Source organism: Cherax quadricarinatus, unplaced genomic scaffold (genome assembly GCF_038502225.1).
Source record: "Cherax quadricarinatus isolate ZL_2023a unplaced genomic scaffold, ASM3850222v1 Contig216, whole genome shotgun sequence".
NCBI lineage: Eukaryota > Metazoa > Arthropoda > Malacostraca > Decapoda > Parastacidae > Cherax > Cherax quadricarinatus.
In genome coordinates, this window is record NW_027195242.1 from 209,752 (window position 1) to 233,528 (window position 23,777).

Consider the following 23,777-nt stretch of genomic DNA (forward strand, 5'->3'; position numbering starts at 1 on the left):
AAGCCATGCGATAATTGCTAGGCAGATGTGGTGGATTTAATTTCCATGGTAACCTAACCCAATACTGTCCATCTTTATATTTGACAGTGTCCAAATATTGGTTATAAGTCTGAGACTCTTGTGGGCTTGGTTTATTTACATCAATACCTATCGCATCTAAATCCCACAACTTATCAACTGGTTCATTCATTTCTTCCAGTAATGATAATTTTTGCTGTGGTACATGATCAGCGGTTATTCTCGTAACTAGTACATTTTCCACTGAATCAATATCAGCTTCTTTCCCACTTTGAGAGGGAATGGGACCACATATCATGTGGCCTCCTGCTGTTTTCAGCAAGTGAACCTCATGTTTACTTACTATATTTTGCACAAAACAGTGATAATAATCACTTTCAATGATTAAATCAATTGGACTAATTGTGTCCGTCTGTATGTCAGGACAGGCTAACTTGACCTTAGCTGCTTTCAGTGCTGCAACTGTTTCTTTTAATCCCTGGATCTGCACAGACTTAGGCAAATCATCTACTACCACAGCTTCTACTGTCTTTTTCCTGTTTCCTAGACCAACAGTGATTCTGGCTAGGTCATATGTCTGTTTACCAGAATTGTGGAAAAACCCAGCTATATCTAACTGTATTTTGGCATAGGGTTGTTTATTCAGTTTCTGCAACACTGATCTTCTTATGAAGGACCTTTGTGAGCCTTGATCAAATAGTGTTAGCACATTGGTTTTGTGTAATTTATTAGATAACTCAACTCGAGCTATCGGGAGAGCAGTTGCTTTAAACTTATCTCTCACATTTAATGCTGTTGCTTGTTGACTTCCTGATTCTGTGGAAGTCTGCTGCTGTTCAGCAAAAGTATTTGGGCATAATGCTGTATGATGCATACCCTTGCATTTAAAACACTTCTTCAGTGAGCATTTTCCTCCCTTGTGTTCACCTAAACACTTGATGCATCTTTTCAGCTGATGAACACGTTGTTTACGTGCCTCCATTGATGTGTATTGACTACAATACTGTGCCCAATGTGTTCCATCACAAAGTACACATTTTGGAGTACGTTTATGTGTGACAGTTTGTTTACTGTCTGTTGTATTTACAGCTTGATAAATGCCTATATGGGATTTCCCATTATGTGGTTTAGTGGGAGTAGGTATACTCTTTTTATACTGAGTTGAAGGTTTGTTATCCACGGGATTTGTGGATTTTTCATCTTGTCTCGTTGCTTGCATGCATGAAACTATTGTTTGTAAACCATTGCTAATTTCTTCACAAGTTAAATAGCGTTTATTGAACATAATGTTTAATCGTTCAATAGTTTGTGGTGACAGCTTATCCTGTACAATACCACTGATAAACCAATCACATTGTCTTAGGTCATATTTAGCATCTAGAGATCTGAGACTATTGTCTAATGTAATTCTAAATGCCTGTAAATCTGAAAAACAATGTTTGGGTGGCTTCAAGCTTGATATTAAGACTGCATGTCTAACTCTAGCCTTGTCAGCATCAAAGTAATTGTCTGCTAAGACACGTAAGGCTAGTTGATAATTGCCTTTGACCACCGGAAATGACTTAATCAGTTCATAGGGTTCTCCCTTCACAAGACATTTAAGGTAATTGAACTTAGCAATCTCGTCTATGTCAGTTCGTGAATTTACTATGGATTGAAAACCACTAATGAATTCTTCATAATTATGACCTTGGAAAATAGGTAATGACAATGTAGGTAAGCTTGGTAATGGGACACTTGTTGTTGTTACAGGTGTAACAGGTGTTTGACCACTAGGTACAGTAGGTCTCTGTGACAGAGTTTTACGGCAGATAGCCTGTACTCCTGTCCACCTTAATTGTTGATCACTAAAAGTATCCAAAACATTTTTAATTTCATCTTCAGATGGATCTGATTCAAGAAATTTATTTTCATAATGTGTATAGTCTGAATTAATTATTTTCATACGTTGTGTAAATAATTCAAACTTGACCTCAAGATCATCAAAATCTATGTTTGTATCTTGGGTTAATCCTAGACAGACTGAAATTAGATTTTCTAATTGTGTAATCTTAGTCTGTAAAGACTGAAACTGAGTTTTCAAACAAGCCATTTTAATGGTATACTGAAAATTCTAGCACCACACTTAGAGTGTTTAAAAAACACTGTACTGCTATAAACAGCTGAGTTTTTGTTATGCTTAAGTCAGCAATAATCGAGTCAGACACTACTGACCCACTAAGCTTAACCTCAGGGTTAATGATCATGAGGGTACAGGGTACATGTGGCTGATGTTTACGGCTTAGAGTTGCTGTGTCAGCCTGACCATGATGATTAATCGTAAATAACGATATTATACACTTCATTCATTATACACTATAAATGTCAATGTATAACTGTAAATCACACGTGAATATTACTTACACATATATAAATTTCACTGTTAATATATATTTGAAAGCTTACACTTTATATATAAGTTCCTTTAATATAACAGGTAGATCTATAAGAAACAAACTTTAACACAATCTTGTCTCTTAATTTCTGTCTATAAACATTATAAACACTGTGTATATATATACACTCAGACAAACATCATCACTTGGTGTTGTCTTAAGTCAGCATTTTCTCCAGATTGGAGCAGTGGATGCAGGATGTGGGTGAGTCACCCAGCTCCCGTTTTCTTTGGGTGTCCGCTGGGTGAGCGCCCGTTTTCCTTTGGGTGAACGCTGGGTGAACGCCCGTTTTCTTTTGGCTGCCCATTCTCTGTGATTGAGTCTGGAGGGACTCATTTATACTGATTTATATTGTAAAACACTAGTTTTACAGCTTTTTTCGAAGGACCTTGGCACATAGGTTATTTGTACACTGTAGTGCAACATATTTGGACCACAGTGTGGTCTTTATCCGGTTCGAGCACGACCAAAGCTCTGTTGAGAATTAGGCCTTACCTGCTGTGTTCATTATAAATATGTATAATGAACACTTAGCTGATAAATGACAGCAAATCGTCTACACAGCCGTCCCTGCAGACGAGGTCTAGATGCTGTCGAAACCATCACAACAGTGGGCTGTCAAGAGATACAATTCGTAAGTATATTACCCCTAGGGGGTGTTATGTCAGCATATTTCATTCGATCATGGCTGACGAATACTTACTTGTTTGGACTCAAAAGTCCACACCTTACTGCCGATTATAGGTTGATTACAAACTCCTTGTGACTCAAGAATTGCGCAATCCCCCGATCTACAAGAAATTCGTAACATACCTTGCTCTTTGTAACGTGAGCTATGGTGTTCTCAACACCTTCGACAGATATCGGTGACTTGATAGAAGCTGAAGTGTCCTTGGATGTCCACGTCTTCCATTGTCTAGGAAACGCACACTGGTACACTATGTTCAACAAGATTAGTTTTTATTGTTCACAATGTATCACAAGAGAAGCTGATCACACTTCTCTAAGTGTTTATTGTGTTGTGTGAGACACTTTATTCACACTAACGCACAGATCAGTGTCCTTTGCTGGTTATCCTGGCGTCAGTGTCTCGTAGTAGAGTCAAAGTTAGTCTGCCCAGACGCTACAGGGCTGATACCCCCCTCCTGGAGAAAATTTCTCCACAGCCTGTGTACTTGGATAGAAGGCCTGTGTACTTGGATAGAAGGCCTGTGTACTTGGATAGAAGACCTGTGTACTTGGATAGAAGACCTGTGTACTTGGATAGAAGACCTGTGTACTTGGAGATAAGTCCTAACTAGATTTAAAAAATACTTAAGCAAACACAAGTACATATTAGCCAAGGTTTGGGTCCTGGGACCTTATTGACTTTCTTCATACACAGGTTAAAAGACAGTATATGTACGTGGAAAGTGAGGTGTGAGTGACACATGGTGAGGTGTGAGTGATGCATGGTGAGGTGTGAGTGATGCATGGTGAGGTGTGAGTGATGCATGGTGAGGTGTGAGTGATTCATGGTGAGGTGTGAGTGATGCATGGTGAGGTGTGAGTGATGCATGGTGAGGTGTGAGTGATTCATGGTGAGGTGTGAGTGATGCATGGTGAGGTGTGAGTGATGCATGGTGAGGTGTGAGTGATTCATGGTGAGGTGTGAGTGATGCATGGTGAGGTGTGAGTGACACATGGTGAGGTGTGAGTGATTCATGGTGAGGTGTGAGTGATGCATGGTGAGGTGTGAGTGATGCATGGTGAGGTGTGAGTGATGCATGGTGAGGTGTGAGTGATGCATGGTGAGGTGTGAGTGACGCATGGTGAGGTGTGAGTGACACATGGTGAGGTGTGAGTGATGCATGGTGAGGTGTGAGTGACACATGGTGAGGTGTGAGTGATGCATGGTGAGGTGTGAGTGACACATGGTGAGGTGTGAGTGATGCATGGTGAGGTGTGAGTGATGCATGGTGAGGTGTGAGTGATGCATGGTGAGGTGTGAGTGATGCATGGTGAGGTGTGAGTGACACATGGTGAGGTGTGAGTGATGCATGATGAGGTGTGAGTGATGCATGGTGAGGTGTGAGTGATTCATGGTGAGGTGTGAGTGATGCATGGTGAGGTGTGAGTGATTCATTGTGAGGTGTGAGTGATGCATGGTGAAGTGTGAGTGACACATGGTGAGGTGTGAGTGATTCATGGTGAGGTGTGAGTGATGCATGGTGAGGTGTGAGTGATGCATGGTGAGGTGTGAGTGATGCATGGTGAGGTGTGAGTGATGCATGGTGAGGTGTGAGTGACGCATGGTGAGGTGTGAGTGACACATGGTGAGGTGTGAGTGATGTATGGTGAGGTGTGAGTGACACATGGTGAGGTGTGAGTGATGCATGGTGAGGTGTGAGTGACACATGGTGAGGTGTGAGTGATGCATGGTGAGGTGTGAGTGATGCATGGTGAGGTGTGAGTGATGCATGGTGAGGTGTGAGTGATGCATGGTGAGGTGTGAGTGATGCATGGTGAGGTGTGAGTGACACATGGTGAGGTGTGAGTGATGCATGGTGAGGTGTGAGTGATGCATGGTGAGGTGTGAGTGATGCATGGTGAGGTGTGAGTGACACATGGTGATGTGTGAGTGATGCATGGTGAGGTGTGAGTGATGCATGGTGAGGTGTGAGTGACACATGGTGAGGTGTGAGTGATGCATGGTGAGGTGTGAGTGATGCATGGTGAGGTGTGAGTGATTCATGGGGAGGTGTGAGTGATGCATGGTGAGGTGTGAGTGATGCATGGTGAGGTGTGAGTGATGCATGGTGAGGTGTGAGTGACGCATGGTGAGGTGTGACACATGATGAGGTGTGAGTGACACATGGTGAGGTCTGAATGACACATGGTGAGGTCTGAATGACACATGGTGAGGTGTGAGTGACACATGGTGAGGTGTGAGTGATGCATGGTGAGGTGTGAGTGATGCATGGTGAGGTGTGAGTGACACATGGTGAGGTGTGAGTGATGCATGGTGAGGTGTGAGTGATGCATGGTGAGGTGTGAGTGATTCATGGTGAGGTGTGAGTGATTCATGGTGAGGTGTGAGTGATGCATGGTGAGGTGTGAGTGATGCATGGTGAGGTGTGAGTGATGCATGGTGAGGTGTGAGTGATGCATGGTGAGGTGTGAGTGATGCATGGTGAGGTGTGAGTGATGCATGGTGAGGTGTGAGTGATGCATGGTGAGGTGTGAGTGATGCATGGTGAGGTGTGAGTGATGCATGGTGAAGTGTGAGTGATGCATGGTGAGGTGTGAGTGATGCATGGTGAGGTGTGAGTGATGCATGGTGAAGTGTGAGTGATGCATGGTGAGGTGTGAGTGATTCATGGGGAGGTGTGAGTGATGCATGGTGAGGTGTGAGTGATGCATGGTGAGGTGCGAGTGATGCATGGTGAGGTGTGAGTGACGCATGGTGAGGTGTGAGTGACACATGATGAGGTGTGAGTGACACATGGTGAGGTCTGAATGACACATGGTGAGGTCTGAATGACACATAGTGAGGTGTGAGTGACACATGGTGAGGTGTGAGTGATGCATGGTGAGGTGTGAGTGATGCATGGTGAGGTGTGAGTGATGCATGGTGAGGTGTGAGTGACACATGGTGAGGTGTGAGTGATGCATGGTGAGGTGTGAGTGATGCATGGTGAGGTGTGAGTGATTCATGGTGAGGTGTGAGTGATTCATGGTGAGGTGTGAGTGATGCATGGTGAGGTGTGAGTGATGCATGGTGAGGTGTGAGTGATGCATGGTGAGGTGTGAGTGATGCATGGTGAGGTGTGAGTGATGCATGGTGAGGTGTGAGTGATGCATGGTGAGGTGTGAGTGATGCATGGTGAGGTGTGAGTGATGCATGGTGAGGTGTGAGTGATGCATGGTGAAGTGTGAGTGATGCATGGTGAGGTGTGAGTGATGCATGGTGAGGTGTGAGTGATGCATGGTGAGGTGTGAGTGATGCATGGTGAGGTGTGAGTGATGCATGGTGAGGTGTGAGTGACGCATGGTGAGGTGTGAGTGACGCATGCTGAGGTGTGAGTCATGCATGGTGAGGTGTGAGTGATGCATGGTGAGGTGTGAGTGATGCATGGTGAGGTGTGAGTGATGCATGGTGAGGTGTGAGTGATGCATGGTGAGGGGTGAGTGACGCACGGTGAGGTGTGAGTGACACATGGTGAGGTGTGAGTGACACATGGTGAGGTGTGACACAAGGTGAGGTGTGAGTGACACATGGTGAGGTGTGAGTGACACATGGCGAGGTGTGAGTGACACATGGTGAGGTGTGAGTGACACATGGTGAGGTGTGAGTGACACATGGTGAGGTGTGAGTGACACATGGTGAGATGTGAGCGACACATGGTGAGGTGTGACACATGGTGAGGTGTGAGTGATGCATGGTGAGGTGTGAGTGATGCATTTTGAAATGTGAGTGATGCATGGTGAGGTGTGAGTGACGCATGGTGAGGTGAGAGTGACACATGGTGAGGTGTGAGTGATGCATGATGAGGTGTGAGTGATGCATGGTGAGGTGTGAGTGATGCATGGTGAGGTGTGAGTGACGCATGGTGAGGTGCGAGTGACACATGGTGAGGTGTGAGGGACACATGGTGAGGTGTGACACATGGTGAGATGTGAGTGACTCATGGTGAGGTGTGAGTGACACATGGTGATGTGTGAGTGACACATGGTGAGGTGTGAGTGACACATGGTGAGGTGTGAGTGACACATGGTGAGGTGTGAGTGACACATGGTGAGGTGTGACACATGGTGAGATGTGAGTGACACATGGTGAGGTGTGACACATGGTGAGGTGTGACACATGGTGAGATGTGAGTGACACATGGTGAGGTGTGAGTGACACATGGTGAGGTGTGAGTGATGCATGGTGAGGTGTGAGTGATGCATGGTGAGGTGTGAGTGATGCATGGTGAGGTGTGAGTGATGCATGGTGAGGTGTGAGTGATGCATGGTGAGGTGTGAGTGATGCATGGTGAGGTGTGAGTGACGCATGGTGATGTGTGATGCAATGTGAGGTGTGAGCAATGCATGGTGAGGTGTGAGTGATGCATGGTGAGGTATAAGTGATGCATGGTGAGGTGTGAGTGATGCATGGTGAGGCATGGGCAATGCATGGTGAGGTGTGAGTGATGCATGGTGAGGTGTGAGTGATGCATGGTGAGGTATAAGTGATGCATGGTGAGGTGTGAGTGAAGCATGGTGAGGTGGGAGTGACACATGGTGAGGTGTGAGTGACACATGGTGAGGTGTGAGTGACACATGGTGAGGTGTGAGTGACACATGGTGAGGTGTGAGTGACACATGTTGAGATGTGAGTGACACATGGTGAGGTGTGACACATGGTGAGATGTGAGTGACACATGGTGAGGTGTAAGTGACACATGGTGATGTGTGAGTGACACATGGTGAGGTGTGACACATGGTGAGGTGTGAGTGACACATGGTGAGGTGTGAGTGACACATGTTGAGATGTGAGTGACACATGGTGAGGTGTGACACATGGTGAGGTGTGAGTGACACATGGTGAGGTGTAAGTGACACATGGTGAGGTGTGAGTGACACATGGTGAGGTGTGACACATGGTGAGGTGTGAGTGACACATGGTGAGGTGTGAGTAATGCATGGTGACGTGTGAGTGATGCATGGTGAGGTGTGAGTGATGCATGGTGAGGTGTGAGTGATGCATGGTGAGGTGTGAGTGACGCATGGTGAGGTGCGAGTGACGCATCGTGAGGTGTGAGCAATGCATGGTGAGGTGTGTGATGCATGGTGATGTATAAGTGATGCATGGTGAGGTGTGAGTGATGCATGGTGAGGTGTGAGTGATGCATGGTGAAGTGTGAGTGATGCATGGTGAGGTGTGAGTGATGCATGGTGAGGTGTGAGTGATGCATGGTGAGGTGTGAGTGATGCATGGTGACGTGTGAGTGATTCATGGGGAGGTGTGAGTGATGCATGGTGAGGTGTGAGTGATGCATGGTGAGGTGTGAGTGATGCATGGTGAGGTGTGAGTGACGCATGGTGAGGTGTGAGTGACACATGATGAGGTGTGAGTGACACATGGTGAGGTCTGAATGACACATGGTGAGGTCTGAATGACACATGGTGAGGTGTGAGTGACACATGGTGAGGTGTGAGTGATGCATGGTGAGGTGTGAGTGATGCATGGTGAGGTGTGAGTGATGCATGGTGAGGTGTGAGTGACACATGGTGAGGTGTGAGTGATGCATGGTGAGGTGTGAGTGATGCATGGTGAGGTGTGAGTGATTCATGGTGAGGTGTGAGTGATTCATGGTGAGGTGTGAGTGATGCATGGTGAGGTGTGAGTGATGCATGGTGAGGTGTGAGTGATGCATGGTGAGGTGTGAGTGATGCATGGTGAGGTGTGAGTGATGCATGGTGAGGTGTGAGTGATGCATGGTGAGGTGTGAGTGATGCATGGTGAGGTGTGAGTGATGCAAGGTGAGGTGTGAGTGATGCATGGTGAAGTGTGAGTGATGCATGGTGAGGTGTGAGTGATGCATGGTGAGGTGTGAGTGATGCATGGTGAGGTGTGAGTGATGCATGGTGAGGTGTGAGTGATGCATGGTGAGGTGTGAGTGACGCATGGTGAGGTGTGAGTGACGCATGGTGAGGTGTGAGTGATGCATGGTGAGGTGTGAGTGATGCATGGTGAGGTGTGAGTGATGCATGGTGAGGTGTGAGTGATGCATGGTGAGGTGTGAGTGATGCATGGTGAGGTGTGAGTGATGCATGGTGAGGTGTGAGTGACGCATGGTGAGGTGTGAGTGACACATGGTGAGGTGTGAGTGACACGTGGTGAGGTGTGACACGGTGAGATGTGAGTGACACATGGTGAGGTGTGAGTGACACATGGCGAGGTGTGAGTGACACATGGTGATGTGTGAGTGACACATGGTGAGGTGTGAGTGACACATGGTGAGGTGTGAGTGACACATGGTGAGGTGTGACACATGGTGAGATGTGAGCGACACATGGTGAGGTGTGAGTGACACATGGTGAGGTGTGAGTGATGCATGGTGAAGTGTGAGTGATGCATGGTGAGGTGTGAGTGATGCATGGTGAGGTGTGAGTGATGCATGGTGAGGGGTGAGTGACGCACGGTGAGGTGTGAGTGACACATGGTAAGGTGTGAGTGACACATGGTGAGGTGTGACACAAGGTGAGGTGTGAGTGACACATGGTGAGGTGTGAGTGACACATGGCGAGGTGTGAGTGACACATGGTGAGGTGTGAGTGACACATGGTGAGGTGTGAGTGACACATGGTGAGGTGTGAGTGACACATGGTGAGATGTGAGCGACACATGGTGAGGTGTGACACATGGTGAGGTGTGAGTGATGCATGGTGAGGTGTGAGTGATGCATTTTGAGGTGTGAGTGATGCATGGTGAGGTGTGAGTGACGCATGGTGAGGTGAGAGTGACACATGGTGAGGTGTGAGTGATGCATGATGAGGTGTGAGTGATGCATGGTGAGGTGTGAGTGATGCATGGTGAGGTGTGAGTGACGCATGGTGAGGTGCGAGTGACACATGGTGAGGTGTGAGGGACACATGGTGAGGTGTGACACATGGTGAGATGTGAGTGACTCATGGTGAGGTGTGAGTGACACATGGTGATGTGTGAGTGACACATGGTGAGGTGTGAGTGACACATGGTGAGGTGTGAGTGACACATGGTGAGGTGTGAGTGACACATGGTGAGGTGTGACACATGGTGAGATGTGAGTGACACATGGTGAGGTGTGACACATGGTGAGGTGTGACACATGGTGAGATGTGAGTGACACATGGTGAGGTGTGAGTGACACATGGTGAGGTGTGAGTGATGCATGGTGAGGTGTGAGTGATGCATGGTGAGGTGTGAGTGATGCATGGTGAGGTGTGAGTGATGCATGGTGAGGTGTGAGTGATGCATGGTGAGGTGTGAGTGATGCATGGTGAGGTGTGAGTGACGCATGGTGAGGTGTGATGCAATGTGAGGTGTGAGCAATGCATGGTGAGGTGTGAGTGATGCATGGTGAGGTATAAGTGATGCATGGTGAGGTGTGAGTGATGCATGGTGAGGCATGAGCAATGCATGGTGAGGTGTGAGTGATGCATGGTGAGGTGTGAGTGATGCATGGTGAGGTATAAGTGATGCATGGTGAGGTGTGAGTGAAGCATGGTGAGGTGTGAGTGACACATGGTGAGGTGTGAGTGACACATGGTGAGGTGTGAGTGACACATGGTGAGGTGTGAGTGACACATGGTGAGGTGTGACACATGTTGAGATGTGAGTGACACATGGTGAGGTGTGACACATGGTGAGGTGTGAGTGACACATAATGAGGTGTGAGTGACACATGGTGAGGTGTAAGTGACACATGGTGAGGTGTGAGTGACACATAATGAGGTGTGAGTGACACATGGTGAGGTGTGAGTGACACATGTTGAGATGTGAGTGACACATGGTGAGGTGTGAGTGACACATGGTGAGGTGTGACACATGGTGAGGTGTGAGTGACACATGGTGAGGTGTGACACATGGTGAGGTGTGAGTGACACATGGTGAGGTGTAAGTGACACATGGTGAGGTGTGAGTGACACATGGTGAGGTGTGACACATGGTGAGGTGTGAGTGACACATGGTGAGGTGTGACACATGGTGAGGTGTGACACATGGTGAGGTGTGAGTAATGCATGGTGACGTGTGAGTGATGCATGGTGAGGTGTGAGTGAAGCATGGTGAGGTGTGAGTGATGCATGGTGAGGTGTGAGTGACACATGGTGAGGCATGAGTGATGCATGGTGAGGTGTGAGTGACACATGGTGAGGTGTGAGTGACACATGGTGAGGTGTGAGTGATGCATGGTGAGGTGTGAGTGATGCATGGTGAGGTGTGAGTGATGCATGGTGAGGTGTGAGTGGCACATGGTGAGGTGTGAGTGATGCATGGTGAGGTGTGAGTGACACATGGTGAGGTGTGAGTGACACATGGTGAGGTGTGAGTGATGCATGGTGAGGTGTGAGTGATGCATGGTGAGGTGTGACACATGGTGAGGTGTGAGTGACACATGGTAAGGTGTGAGTGACACATGGTGAGGTGTGAGTGATGCATAGTGAGGTGTGAGTGATGCATGGTGAGGTGTGAGTGATGCATGGCGAGGTATGAGTGGCACATGGTGAGGTGTGAGTGATGCATGGCGAGGTATGAGTGGCACATGGTGAGGTGTGAGTGATGCATGGTGAGGTGTGAGTGACACATGGTGAGGTGTGAGTGACACATGGTGAGGTGTGACACATGGTGAGATGTGAGTGACACATGGTGAGATGTGAGTGACACATGGTGAGGTGTGAGTGACACATTGTGAGGTGTGACACATGGTGAGGTTTGACACATGGTGAGGTGTGACACATGGTGAGGTGTGAGTGACACATGGTGAGATGTGACACATGGTGAGGTGTGAGTGACACATGGTGAGGTGTGACACATGGTGAGGTTTGACACATGGTGAGGTGTGACACATGGTGAGGTGTGAGTGACATATGGTGAGATGTGACACATGGTCAGGTGTGAGTGACACATGGTGAGGTGTGAGTGACACATGGTGAGGTGTGAGTGAGACATGGTGAGATGTGAATGACACATGGTGAGGTGTGAGTGACACATTGTGAGGTGTGAGTGACACATGGTGAGGTGTGAGTGACACATGGTGAGATGTGACACATGGTGAGGTGTGACACATTGTGAGGTGTGAGTGACACATTGTGAGGTGTGAGTGACACATGGTGACCTCACTCTCCGCCAATATATAACGTCTTTCAACCTGTATATGTTAGAAGTGATTAAGGTCTCAGGGCCAAAATGTTTTCCAATATGTTCTAGTGTTTGCTTTTATGTTTTTCTAAACCAGTTTGTATGTATTTATTACCAAGGTTTATACCAAATCCTATGTGCTTCCATATGCCTATGTTGTGAAAAGCCTGTGTGTTGTGAGAGGAGGCCTGTGTGTTGTTTGAGAGGAGGCCTGTGTGCTGGAAGAGAAGGCCTGTGTGTTATGTAAGTGGAGGTCTGTGTGTTGTGAGAGAAGGCCTGTGTGCTGGAAGAGAAGGCCTGTGTGTTGTGTGAGATGAGGCCTGTGTGTTGTAAGAGAAGGCCTGTGTGTTGTGAGAGAAGGCCTGTGTGCTGGAAGAGAAGGCCTGTGTGTTATGTAAGTGGAGGTCTGTGTGTTGTGTGAGAGAAGGCCTGTGTGTTGTGAGAGAAGGCCTGTGTGCTGGAAGAGAAGGCCTGTGTGTTGTGTGAGATGAGGCCTGTGTGTTGTAAGAGAAGGCCTGTGAGTTGTGAGAGAAGGCCTGTGTGCTGGAAGAGAAGGCCTGTGTGTTGTGTGAGAGGAGGCCTGTGTGTTGTAAGAGAAGGCCTGTGTGTTGTGAGAGAAGGCCTGTGTGCTGGAAGAGAAGGCTTGTGTGTTGTGTGAGAGGAGGCCTGCATGTTGTGACAGAAGGCCTGTGTGCTGGAAGAGAAGGCCTGTGTGTTGTGTGAGAGGAGGCCTGTGTGTTGTAAGAGAAGGCCTGTCTGTTGGAAGAGATGACCTGTGTGCAGGAAGAGAAGGCCTGTGTGTTGTGTGAGAGAAGGCCTGTGTGTTGTGTGAGAGGAGGCCTGTGTTGTGAGAGGAGACCTGTGTGCTGGAAGAGAAGGTTTGTATGTTGTGTGAGAGGAGGCCTGTGTGTTGTGAGAGAAGACCTGTGTGTTGTGTGAGAGGAGGCCTGTGTGTTGTGAGAGAAGGCCTGTGTGCTGGAAGAGAAGACCTGTGTGCTGGAAGAGAAGGCCTGTGTGTTGTGTGAGAGAAGGCCTGTGTGTTGGGAGGGAGGGCCTGTGTGCTGGAAGAGAAGGCCTGTGTGTTGTGTGAGAGGAGGCCTGTGTGTTGTGAGAGAAGGCCTGTGTGATGTGAGGGAAGGCCTGTGTGCTGGAAGAGAAGGCCTGTGTGTTGTGAGAGAAGACCTGTGTTCTGGAAGAGAAGGCCTGTGTGTTGTGTGAGAGAAGGCCTGTGTGTTGTGTGAGAAGGCCTGTGTGCTGGAAGAGAAGGCCTGTGTGTTGTTTGAGAGAAGGCCTGTGTGTTGTGAGAGAAGACCTGTGTGCTGGAAGAGAAGGCCTGTGTGTTGTGTGAGAGGAGGCCTGTGTGTTGTGAGAGAAGGCCTGTGTGTTGTGAGAGAATGCCTGTGTGCTGGAAGAGAAGGCCTGTGTGTTGTGTGAGAGGAGGCCTGTGTGCTGGAAGAGAAAGCCTGTGTGCTGGAAGAGAAGGCCTGTGTGTTGTGTGAGAAGAGGCCTGTCTGTTGTGAGAGAAGGCCTGTGTGTTGTGAGAGAAGGCCTGTGTGCTGCAAGAGAAGGCCTGTGTGTTGTGTGAGAGGAGGCCTGTGTGTTGTGTGAGAGAAGGCCTGTGTGTTGTGTGAGAGAAGGCCTGTGTGTTGTGAGAGAAGGCCTGTGTGCTGGAAGAGAAGGCCTGTGTGTTGTGTGAGAGGAGGCCTGTGTGTTGTGAGAGAAGGCCTGTGTGTTGTGAGAGAAGGCCTGTGTGCTGGAAGAGAAGGCCTGTGTGTTGTGAGAGAAGACCTGTGTTCTGGAAGAGAAGGCCTGTGTGTTGTGTGAGAGAAGGCCTGTGTGTTGTGAGAGAAGGCCTGTGTGCTGGAAGAGAAGGCCTGTGTGTTGTGTGAGAGAAGGCCTGTGTGTTGTGAGAGAAGGCCTGTGTGTTTTGAGAGAAGGCCTGTGTGCTGGAAGAGAAGGCCTGTGTGTTGTGTGAGAGGAGGCCTGTGTGTTGTGAGAGAAGGCCTGTGTGTTGTGAGAGAAGGCCTGTGTGCTGGAAGAGAAGGCCTGTGTGTTGTGTGAGAGGAGGCCTGTGTGCTGGAAGAGAAAGCCTATGTGCTGGAAGAGAAGGCCTGTGTGTTGTGTGAGAGGAGGCCTGTGTGCTGGAAGAGAAAGCCTTTGTGCTGGAAGAGAAGGCCTGTGTGTTGTGTGAGAGGAGGCCTGTGTGTTGTGAGAGAAGGCCTGTGTGTTGTGAGAGAAGGCCTGTGTGCTGGAAGAGAACGCCTTTGTGCTGGAAGAGAAGGCCTGTGTGCTGGAAGAGAAGGCCTGTGTGTTGTGTGAGAGGAGGCCTGTGTGCTGGAAGAGAAAGCCTATGTGCTGGAAGAGAAGGCCTGTGTGTTGTGTGAGAGGAGGCCTGTGTGCTGGAAGAGATGGCCTGTGTGTTGTGTGAGAGAAGGCCTGTGTGCTGGAAGAGAAGGCTTGTGTGTTGTGTGAGAGGAGGCCTGTGTGTTGTGAGAGAAGGCCTGTGTGTTGTGAGAGAAGGCCTGTGTGCTGGAAGAGAAGGCCTGTGTGTTGTGTGAGAGGAGGCCTGTGTGTTGTGTGAGAGAACTCCTGTGTGTTGTGAGAGAAGACCTGTGTTCTGGAAGAGAAGGCCTGTGTGTTGTGAGAGAAGACCTGTGTTCTGGAAGAGAAGGCCTGTGTGTTGTGTGAGAGAAGGCCTGTGTGTTGTGTGAGAAGGCCTGTGTGCTGGAAGAGAAGGCCTGTGTGTTGTGTGAGAGAAGGCCTGTGTGTTGTGAGAGAAGGCCTGTGTGCTGGAAGAGAAGGCCTGTGTGTTGTGTGAGAGGAGACCTGTGTGTTGTGAGAGAAGGCCTGTGTGTTGTGAGAGAAGGCCTGTGTGCTGGAAGAGAAGGCCTGTGTGTTGTGTGAGAGGAGGCCTGTGTGCTGGAAGAGAAAGCCTGTGTGCTGGAAGAGAAAGCCTGTGTGCTGGAAGAAAATGTCTGTGTGTTGTGTGAGAGGAGGCCTGTGTTGTGAGAGAAGGCCTATGTGCTTGAAGAGAAGATCTGTGTGTTGTGAGAGGAGGCCTGTGTGTTGTGAGAGAAGGCCTGTGTGCTGGAAGAGAAGGCCTGTGTGTTATGTAAGTGGAGGTCTGTGTGTTGTGAGAGAAGGCCTGTGTGCTGGAAGAGAAGGCCTGTGTGTTGTGTGAGAGGAGGCCTGCATGTTGTGAGAGAAGGCCTGTGTGCTGGAAGAGAAGGCCTGTGTGTTGTGTGAGAGGAGGCCTGAGTGTTGTAAGAGAAGGCCTGTCTGCTGGAAGAGATGACCTCTGTGCAGGAAGAGAAGGCCTGTGTGTTGTGTGAGAGAAGGCCTGTGTGTTGTGTGAGAGAAGGCCTGTGTGTTGTGTGAGAGGAGGCCTGTGTTGTGAGAGGAGACCTGTGTGCTGGAAGAGAAGGCCTGTGTGTTGTGTGAGAGGAGGCCTGCGTGTTGTGAGAGAAGACCTGTGTGTTGTGTGAGAGGAGGCCTGTGTGTTGTGAGAGAAGGCCTGTGTGCTGGAAGAGAAGACCTGTGTGCTGGAAGAGAAGGCCTGTGTGTTGTGTGAGAGAAGGCCTGTGTGTTGGGAGAGAAGGCCTGTGTGCTGGAAGAGAAGGCCTGTGTGTTGTGTGAGAGAAGGCCTGTGTGTTGGGAGGGAGGGCCTGTGTGCTGGAAGAGAAGGCCTGTGTGTTGTGTGAGAGGAGGCCTGTGTGTTGTGAGAGAAGGCCTGTGTGATGTGAGGGAAGGCCTGTGTGCTGGAAGAGAAGGCCTGTGTGTTGTGAGAGAAGACTTGTGTTCTGGAAGAGAAGGCCTGTGTGTTGTGTGAGAGAAGGCCTGTGTGTTGTGTGAGAAGGCCTGTGTGCTGGAAGAGAAGGCCTGTGTGTTGTTTGAGAGAAGGCCTGTGTGTTGTGAGAGAAGACCTGTGTGCTGGAAGAGAAGGCCTGTGTGTTGTGTGAGAGGAGGCCTGTGTGTTGTGAGAGAAGGCCTGTGTGTTGTGAGAGAAGGCCTGTGTGCTGGAAGAGAAGGCCTGCGTGTTGTGTGAGAGGAGGCCTGTGTGCTGGAAGAGAAAGCCTGTGTGCTGGAAGAGAAGGCCTGTGTGTTGTGAGAGAAGGCCTGTGTGTTTTGAGAGAAGGCCTGTGTGCTGGAAGAGAAGGCCTGTGTATTTTGTGAGAGGAGGCCTGTGTGTTGTGAGAGAAGGCCTGTGTGTTGTGAGAGAAGGCCTGTGTGCTGGAAGAGAAGGCCTGTGTGTTGTGTGAGAGGAGGCCTGTGTGCTGTAAGAGAAAGCCTATGTGCTGGAAGAGAAGGCCTGTGTGTTGTGTGAGAGGAGGCCTGTGTGCTGGAAGAGAAAGCCTTTGTGCTGGAAGAGAAGGCCTGTGTGTTGTGTGAGAGGAGGCCTGTGTGTTGTGAGAGAAGGCCTGTGTGCTGGAAGAGAAAGCCTTTGTGCTGGAAGAGAATGCCTGTGTGTTGTGTGAGAGGAGGCCTGTGTGTTGTGAGAGAAGGCCTGTGTGTTGTGAGAGAAGGCCTGTGTGTTGTGAGAGAAGGCCTGTGTGCTGGAAGAGAAGGCCTGTGTGTTGTGTGAGAGGAGGCCTGTGTGCTGGAAGAGAAAGCCTATGTGCTGGAAGAGAAGGCCTGTGTGTTGTGTGAGAGGAGGCCTGTGTGCTGGAAGAGAAGGCCTGTGTGTTGTGTGAGAGAAGGCCTGTGTGCTGGAAGAGAAGGCTTGTGTGTTGTGTGAGAGGAGGCCTGTGTATTGTGAGAGAAGGCCTGTGTGTTGTGAGAGAAGGCCTGTGTGCTGGAAGAGAAGGCCTGTGTGTTGTGTGACCTGTGTGTTGTGAGAGAAGGCCTGTGTGTTGTGAGAGAAGGCCTGTGTGCTGGAAGAGAAGGCCTGTGTGTTGTGTGAGAGGAGGCCTGTGTGCTGGAATAGAAAGCCTGTGTGCTGGAAGAGAAAGCCTGTGTGCTGGAAGAAAAGGCCTGTGTGTTGTGTGAGAGGAGGCCTGTGTTGTGAGAGAAGGCCTGTGTGCTTGAAGAGAAGATCTGTGTGTTGTGAGAAGAGGCCTGTGTGTTGTGAGAGAAGGCCTGTGTGCTGGAAGAGAAGGCCTGTGTGTTGTGTGAGAGGAGGCCTGTGTGCTGGAAGAGAAGGCCTGTGTGCTGGAAGAGAAGCCCTGTATGCTGGAAGTGAAGGCCTGTGTGTTGTGTGAGAGGAGGCCTGTGTGCTGGATGAGAAGCCCTGTGTGCTGGAAGAGAAGGCCTGTGTGCTGGAAGAGAAGGCCTGTGTGCTGGAAGAGAAGCCCTGTATGCTGGAAGTGAATGCCTGTGTGTTGTGTGAGAGGAGGCCTGTGTGCTGGAAGAGAACCCCTGTGTGCTGGAAGAGAAGGCCTGTGTGCTGGAAGAGAAGGCCTGTGTGCTGGAAGAGAAGGCCTGTGTGCTGGAAGAGAAGGCCTGTGTGCTGGAAGAGAAGGCCTGTGTGCTGGAAGAGAAGGCCTGTGTGCTGGAAGAGAAATCCTGTGTGCTGGAAGAGAAGGCCTGTGTGCTGGAAGAGAAGGCCTGTGTGCTGGAAGAGAAAGCCTGTGTGCTGGAAGAGAAGGCCTGTGTGCTGGAAGAGAAAGCCTGTGTGCTGGAAGAGAAAGCCTGTGTGCTGGAAGAGAAGCTTTGTGTGCTTGGAAAGAAGGACTATCTGCTTGAATATGAGATCCTTTGACCTGTCTTGTATCTGCTCAGTCATTTATTATGGTCAGATTGACAGTATCTGTGTGACCGAGCAATGTAAGTTCACTCCATCATATATATTTTCAACATCAGTATGTGCAAGATAAAACAATACATACTGGCTTAATAACACCTACAACAACACCTACTCTCAAGTAGACACAAACAACCTTTAGCACCTATGACAATTACCAGTCAGTAATGATGGTTGCAAAACACCTGAGTGTTGCACATGTGTTGTTCTCAGCAGTACAAGGGATATTGGTGTTTTACACATATCTACCATGTGCTAAACACCCTGTAGATGTGTGCAACTTGTGTTTTAAACACAACCTCTAAAGGAATGCCCCTTGATGCTTCTAAGAGGCATTTTATCATAAGAGAGTGTGCTTATCCTCCATTTACATTTTACTCCTTTATTCCTCATATTAAGTGGATTTTTGACACAAAGTGGACTTATCTCTCACTTTCCCTGCCTTAAACTCCACTTACTCTCTTATTCCACATGCCATGTGTCGCCCAGCAGGGTTTAAAGCCTCTCCCTGATGATCGTCTTCCCTTGGTAGGGTATGCTATGGCATCATTGATGGGAGGACTGCTGTTCTCAAGTCTTGGAGGGCCGGGCATGTACCTGGTGGCGGGTATATCTGCCATGGTCACCTTTCTGCTGCACTTGCTATCCATCAGACTGTTGCCGCCGGCCCAAGGTAGGTTGCTGCAAGCCATATGCCTTGTTGAATGCCCCTTGATTGTTGCAATTGCACATTTATGTAGCATTCAGGCAACCCTTATTGTTAGTATTATATACCACTGATATTTGTCCCTGATTGTGTCCCATATAATCAGTCCTGAATATATGGAATACAATGAATCCTGATTTAATCCCATAAAATAAATCTGGATTGTATCCCATAAAATTAATCTGGATTGTATCCCATAAAATCAATCCTGATTGTATCCCATAGAATCTATCTTGACTGTATTCCATACAGTTAATCCTGATTGTATCCCATAACATAATACAACATAGCAAACAAAATGGACAGCTTCTAAACTGTATTATTCCACCAGATTCAACTTTGAAAGTGGCACTGAGGGATGAGGGTGAGACCATGGCACTGAATGAGGCCATCAGTGCCAGGAACAAGGACGATGTTAAGATGGGACTGAACAAGGCCGTCAGTGCTAGGAACGAGGACGATGTTAAGATGGTACTGAATGAGACCATCAGTCCCAGGAACAAGGACGATGTTAAGATGGCACTTAATGAGACCATCAGTGCCAGGAATGAGGACAATGTTCAAGTGGTACTGAACAAGGCCATCAGTGCCAGGAATGAGGACGATGTTAAGATGGTACTGAATGAGACCATCAGTCCCAGGAACAAGGACGATGTTAAGATGGTACTGAACGAGACCATCAGTGCCAGGAATGAGGACGATGGTAAGATGGTACTGAACAAGACCATCAGTGCCAGGAACGAGGACGATGTTAAGATGACACTGAACGAGACCATCAGTGCCAGGAACGAGGACGATGTTAAGATGGCCTTGAACAAGGACAGTCTAGCAGGGTAATAGGTTACAGTCTACCAGGGGTAACATTCTACCAGGGTAACAGTCTACCAGGGGTAACAGTCTACCAGGGGTAACAGTCTACCAGGGTAACAGTCCACCAGGGTTACAATCTACCAAGGTGAGGCATGAGTGATGCATGGTGAGGTGTGAGTGACACATGGTGAGGTGTGAGTGACACATGGTGAGGTGTGAGTGATGCATGGTGAGGTGTGAGTGATGCATGGTGAGGTGTGACACATGGTGAGGTGTGAGTGACACATGGTAACTGTTACCCTGGTAATTGTTACCCTGGTAAACCAGGGTAACAGTTTACCAGAGTAACAATCTACCAGGGTAATGGTCTACCAGGGTAACAGTCTACAAGGATAACTATTTACAATACCCCAGGTTTTCAGACACATGGGTTTACCTCCCCATAATAAAAACATTGTTCCTCTTAAATTGTATCGTTACCTTCTTACCTCCATAGACAATATTCCTGTCACAATTCAAAAACACATTTCTTTCAATTCTTTCAGTAGTACTGTAGTTATGCCTCTTACCATTGTTCAGTGTGATTTCCAGACATATGATGTTGACATTCTAGAGTAACTTGAGCTTCACGACCTCCTCTCCAGGCAGCGTTTCATGCTGCCATCAGGTGAGCGACAAACGCCAACTTTGCGGCCTTATATCTCCGTAGGTACTGACTAAAAATTTTTTTATATTATTACATGTAAAAAAATGCCCTCTTTATCTAAATTTTTTTTTTTTTTCAAAATATTCGGAGCTCTGGGTGAGAGAACGTAGATCTACAACTGGACAGTTAAAGGGTTTAAAATCAATGTCAGAAATAGCAGTAATAGCTCATCAGTGAAGGACAAAGAAGGTTCCTTACTAGAAACAGTTTGACACGAGTGAAAGTCCCAATTCGCCAGTTCAAATTGCCTACCGAGGGGCCCTTAATAGGTCAGACTTGATATATGCAAGTGCATGGCCTCTTATACCATAATGATCAAGTTTGTGGAGTAGGATGCTGTGGTCTACTGTATCAAAAGTTTTATTAACCCATGAACGGTCCAAACGTGTATATACGTTTTTTCGGCATTTGAAAGTATGTAAAAAATGTAGATCTTCTTTTTGTTTTTTTACATTTGAAAATGTGTAAAAAAAACTTTGATCTACTTTTGTAGCGCTACACATGTGAACGTAGATCTGCTTGGACCGTTTACGGGTTAAAGAGTAATGCAATGGTGGGTGAAAGATGTGAGTCGTTCGTTTGTACAGTAGTGGTGGTACAGTGTTCGTCATGGCATTATGCCGGGTGAGCACCCCGGCATAATGCTGTGAAGAAAATCAAAGGCCCACCATACAGGGGGGTCTTTTTTCATCAGTGCATTCTGCTGGGTAGCAGCCATTAGCATGATGTCATGGCCTGCCGCCACACTTCACAGTGACTTCTCATTGCTTACGTGACTGCCATGGTGAGAGGAAGTGTTGCACTTATGTCTCTCATCTGCCTCATCTTTTGTCCAGTGTTACCTTTGGTTTTGGGGCTATACATCTTCGATTATGGGTAAAAAGAAGTCTATAACATCTGAAACTATAGTTTAAATCATAGTGCCTCACAAAGTTGGGCACCAGATGAAAGAAATAGTGGAGAATGTTAGTGTGCATGAGCATTCAGTGAGGAACTGGGTATGCCATTTCAAGGCTGGTGGTGGTGTCGAGTTACTGTCTGCCAAACCTCAGTCTGGCCCCTCGAAGAAGACGTGTTCATACCTTAACTGTGTTAAAGAAACATAACTAGCATTTCTGTGACACATTTACCCAGTTTCTTTGATTTAGGGTTAGAATCATCCCACAGTTTTGCACTCTGGAAATATTCTCCCACATTCCTTTGCTTTAACTCTGCCTTTACTTTTTGCAAAGGAGTTTTTTCCGTCTTTGGTTTTCCCTTTGACTGCCTTTTTTCTTCTAATTCCCTTCAGCCATGTTGAGGACATTAGATTCATGAGACTGATGACTGAAGCTTCATAATACAGTAAAGTAAAAGGACACAAGTGCAACTAATGTGACATTTTATTGTGGCAACGTTTCGCTCCTGGAGAGCGAAATGTTGCCACAATAAAATGTCACATTAGTTGCACTTGTGTCCTTTTACTTTACATATTGTCGGTAATTCTACCAACTTTATTACATTCATAATACAGGATAAAGCAGCAAAACTTACTCCTCATTGATATGTAATAATATGTACGAGTCTGTTTTCAACAGTATAAAAGGACTGATTGACGAAGTGACGCAGGACAACAAAATATCCTTCACAACTGATGTGTGGTCAGTTACCTCAGCAAATGTCTCTCTGTTGAGTTTAACAGCGCATACCATAAGTAAGGAAATTGATTATTATTATTATTATTATAAAAATAAAGAAGTGCTAATAAGGAAATTGAAAGATTGAACTTTGTGCTGGAAGACCGGCACACAGGACGATATACACCTACCATCCGACTTACGACCAAGTTCGGTTCCGAGAAACCGGTCGTAAGTCGAAATGGTCGTAAGTCGAACTTTACTACTGAATATCAACAAAACATTTTTGTAATGACTTTATTTTATTGCTTTATTTTGGTATTTCATGTTTTACTTTACTTTTTATGCTGTTAGTACTGTATTTTATACTGTAAGGTTTAGGATAAACACTGTGTACAACACAAATAGTTGTTTATTTACCAGAAACTTGGCAAAAAAAAAAAAACACGGTCGTAAGTTGAGTAGTCGTAAGCCGAGTAGGTCGTAAGTCGGACGGTAGGTGTATTTCTGCAATGTTTGATAACATGTTGGCAAAGTGGGACCTATCTAGTAAAAAATATACACTGTGTTCTACGTGATGCTGGAGCAAATATGATAAAAGCTCTATTTCGATCAGGTGTAAATAATCTTGACTGTGATGTACACAAAATACAGCCAGTTGTTAAAACTGAAATAACATCACATGATGATATAGACAAGATGATGAAATTGAGACACATGTGCAACATCTGGGTATCTTTATTGTAGACGTTTCGCCATCCAGTGGCTTTATCAATACAAATTCCAGGACATAACTTGAAAACAGTAGAACTATGTAAAGAAGATGAGGTAATCAGTCCCTCAACCTAGCAGTAGGTGCGAAGAGCACTGCGACTCAGAAATGTCGCAGCATTGCTACTCACTTTCATCATTCAACTATGGCCCAAGATGAACTAAAAAAGATTCAGGACAGGCTTCAAGTACCCAAGCTTAGTGTCATCCATGATACACCTATAAGGTGGAACAGCACATTACACATGCTGAAAAGAACACTGGACATAAAGGAGTCACTATGTGTGTATGCTGCTACCAACTCCAAAATAAAACAATTCAGTAACACTGAATGGTTAATAATGTCCAAATGCCTGGAATCTCTAGAACCTTATGAAGACAACACCAGAAGAATGAGTGACTCAACATCAACAGCAGCTGAAGTAATATCTCTTGTAGTATCCTTAAAATACATTCTTCAGCAACACAGTGAACACACACAAGTTTCTTATTCTGAAGAAATTCACACCTCTACTTCAAGTTCAGAAATTGAACCAGACACTGAATGAGTGACCGAGTCAAAAGAAGATAAAGAGGCAACGCAGGTAGTAAACATCGTGAGACAAATAATGCTAGCTGAAGTTGAAAAAATATTTTCCTTGATTGAGGGTGAAGATTTGTACAGAATTCCAACATATATTAACCCAAAATAGAAGAGTAAATTCTTTTCCTCAGCTCACATCACTAATCAAGTGAAATCATTAGTTGCCAGACTGTGTGAAGAGAGCTGCAAACAATCAAAGGATGAAGAAGAAAAAGATACGAAGAAGAGAATACCCAGCGCAAAAAAACTAGTCATTGCAACATTAGATGCAGCAATGACGTCCATGATGATGATGAGGGGACCTCTGCAGAGTCTGCAACAAGGAAAACCACGGAAGATATTTTTGAGAGGTGTCATCAGGAAAAATGAATTAGTGGAACAAGCTTGCAGTGGTGGAAGAGAATGAAGGGAGAGTAACCCTGATTTGGCAAAGATTGCTTGCCAATATCTCTGCTGCCCACCAAGCAGTGGTGCTAGCCTGATTTATGACAACAAATGAAAACGACTTCTGGCACAGAATGCAGAGA

General features: G+C 47.1%; 1 protein-coding gene across 1 annotated transcript in view; it reads left to right on the forward strand.

Annotated features, from left to right (window-relative positions):
- The window catches only part of LOC128691029 (major facilitator superfamily domain-containing protein 6), a 159,143-nt gene extending 138,482 nt beyond the window's left edge, over positions 1-20,661 (forward strand). The window contains exons 10-11 of the mRNA XM_070080197.1: positions 18,591-18,731; positions 19,096-20,661. Of these exons, the coding sequence (XP_069936298.1) occupies positions 18,591-18,731; positions 19,096-19,601 (647 nt within the window). The 3' untranslated portion in view covers positions 19,602-20,661. The remainder of the gene's footprint in view (positions 1-18,590; positions 18,732-19,095) is intronic.
- Positions 20,662-23,777: the final 3,116 nt, after the last annotated feature.